General features: G+C 61.7%; 1 protein-coding gene across 1 annotated transcript; it reads right to left on the bottom strand.

Moving 5' to 3' along the window:
• Positions 1-206: 206 nt before the first annotated feature.
• Positions 207-1,959, bottom strand: LOC122365646 (cuticle protein 16.5-like). The gene is made up of 2 exons (XM_043337054.1): positions 1,721-1,959; positions 207-1,487 (listed from the first exon to the last, which is right to left on the bottom strand). The coding sequence occupies exon 2, from the start codon at positions 1,458-1,460 to the stop codon at positions 813-815; it is 648 nt and encodes a 215-aa protein (XP_043192989.1). The 5' UTR covers positions 1,461-1,487; positions 1,721-1,959; the 3' UTR covers positions 207-812.

The following is a 1,959-nucleotide window of genomic DNA, read 5'->3' as shown; positions in this document are numbered from 1 at the left end:
TGCCCCCCTTTGATTTTGGCATTTTAACATTAGCCCTATGGGCGCTGCATGGAAAGAATGGGACCAAAAGTCGGCGGTGCCCCCCCCCCCTTAATTGAAGGTGCTCCGCGGCTATATACAGTTACGACTTACGATCATCCCCTGCTACTGATACGCGCAGGACGTCAGACTGTTTTTTTTTTACACTGATCTGAAAAAGCTTGTGCTGATCACTGGTCCTCATAAGTATATTGTTTGTCAACAATTAACATCGATGGTATCATCTTGTTACAAACAAGGTTCACATCACATTCAAATCAGTCACAAAAAGCTCATTCTAGCTTTCTTCTCCCCGCCCTTGACGCTCACACTAAGCACATAAGCATTCTGTCTTTTTAGTGCCACCGGGGCAGGTCTATTCGGTAGAAGCAGCTCAGGCACCACTGCTCCCTCCGTCTTTCTGGCAGTGCTCGGCCACCGTCACACCGCTGACGCCGTTTTAAGCCGGTCAGCGCATCCTTCAGGTGTTTGTTCCTCTGCGAGCCTGCGTTGCTGGTCCGTCCTCGCCACGCCTAGCACTGAGCGAGAGGACGGAATACCATCCCTCAAGTTCTCCCTTACTGCTGCCAACCACAGCCACGCCTCTCTGGCCGCAAGTCCAGTCTTAATTCCGACTAAAACTCATCTGATGATGAGTCGTTCGCGTCGGCCGTCACCGCTCCCTCTGCAGCGGCCGAGCTTCCCTGCCGTGCCGACTCTCCCTCCGCTGACTCAGACTTCTCCACACCGTCCCGGTCCCCGTGCCATAACCGCCGCCGCCGACCGGTGAGCGTCTAAACGCCGAGGGCGCTCATGACGGCGCTCAGCTCGGCGGCCGCCTGGTTCAGGCTGGCCTGGGCGCCGGCCAGTGCGGGCGCCACTCCCGCTCCGCTGCCGGGACGGCTGTTGAAGCGCGTGCCGATGGCAGGCGCCCCCAGAGACGGCACCTGGATGTTGAGAGGGCGCAGGGGGCGCACGGAGGGCACCACCGGGATGCTGCCGCTGAGAGCCGACTGGGCAGCCTGCAGGCTGGTGCCGCCGGCCGCCGGCACGGCGCCCGCAGTCGAGGGCACAGCGCCCGCAACTGGAGATGCGGCGCCCACGGCAGGAGATGCGGCGCCCACAGCAGGAGATGTGGCGCCTACGGCAGGAGATGCGGCGGCCGCGGGAGCGGCGGCCGGGACAGCCCTCTGGGCGGTGGCGGGCGCCACGGGAGCGCCCGCCTGGGCCGGGGTGCCGACGGCGGCCGGCGTCCGGCGCCGACTGGAGAAGGAGCTCCTGGTGCCGAGCGTGGTGCCCGTGTCGGAGCGGATGCTGCTCGAGGTCTCTGAGACGGAGACGGACTCTCCGCCGCGGGAGGAGCCGCTCACGGAGACGCGCTGGGAGACTGAGGCGGCTCCGACGGCCGCCACCAGCACAGCTACCACCAGCAGACAACGCATTGTGACACAGTTGAGACGAGATGAGACCTGCGGACGGAGACACGGGGGGTCAGATAAGGCAAACTTTTATAAGCTTGAAAGATGACAAAATGACCCATAAACCAAACTGACTAGAGGGGAAATTGATTGACGCTTATGATGAAAATGTTTGCGATAAAATTTGATTCCAAGACAGCTCTCAATGAGCGTTGTAGCGTCATATCTTATGTTTGGTGGGACAAGCAGCCCAGTATGGCCATGCTCCGTTGCACCGGTCCTACCTGTTTATTCAGCAGCGTGCAGCCTGCAACTGGCGACCGGGCGGCGGTACCTGCTTATAAGAGGCGCCGGGAGCGGGACAGCCCGCGGACGATTCGGCAGCGCTACGCGGCGTGCTGCTGGGATTTCTGGCCGCCGTCACTGACGTCATCGGCCGGTCGGAGCTGCCGACCCAGCAGCGGCCGGCCGGGATTGGCCGGCGCCGACGGGTGACGTCATCCGACCGACCAGCTTCGGTGAA

The sequence above is a fragment of the Amphibalanus amphitrite genome, unplaced genomic scaffold (assembly GCF_019059575.1).
Source record: "Amphibalanus amphitrite isolate SeventyFive unplaced genomic scaffold, NRLGWU_Aamphi_draft 000753F_arrow, whole genome shotgun sequence".
NCBI classification, from domain to species: domain Eukaryota; kingdom Metazoa; phylum Arthropoda; class Thecostraca; order Balanomorpha; family Balanidae; genus Amphibalanus; species Amphibalanus amphitrite.
The sequence above is the reverse complement of the archived record's forward strand: the minus strand, read 5'-3'. Positions and strand labels throughout refer to the sequence as shown.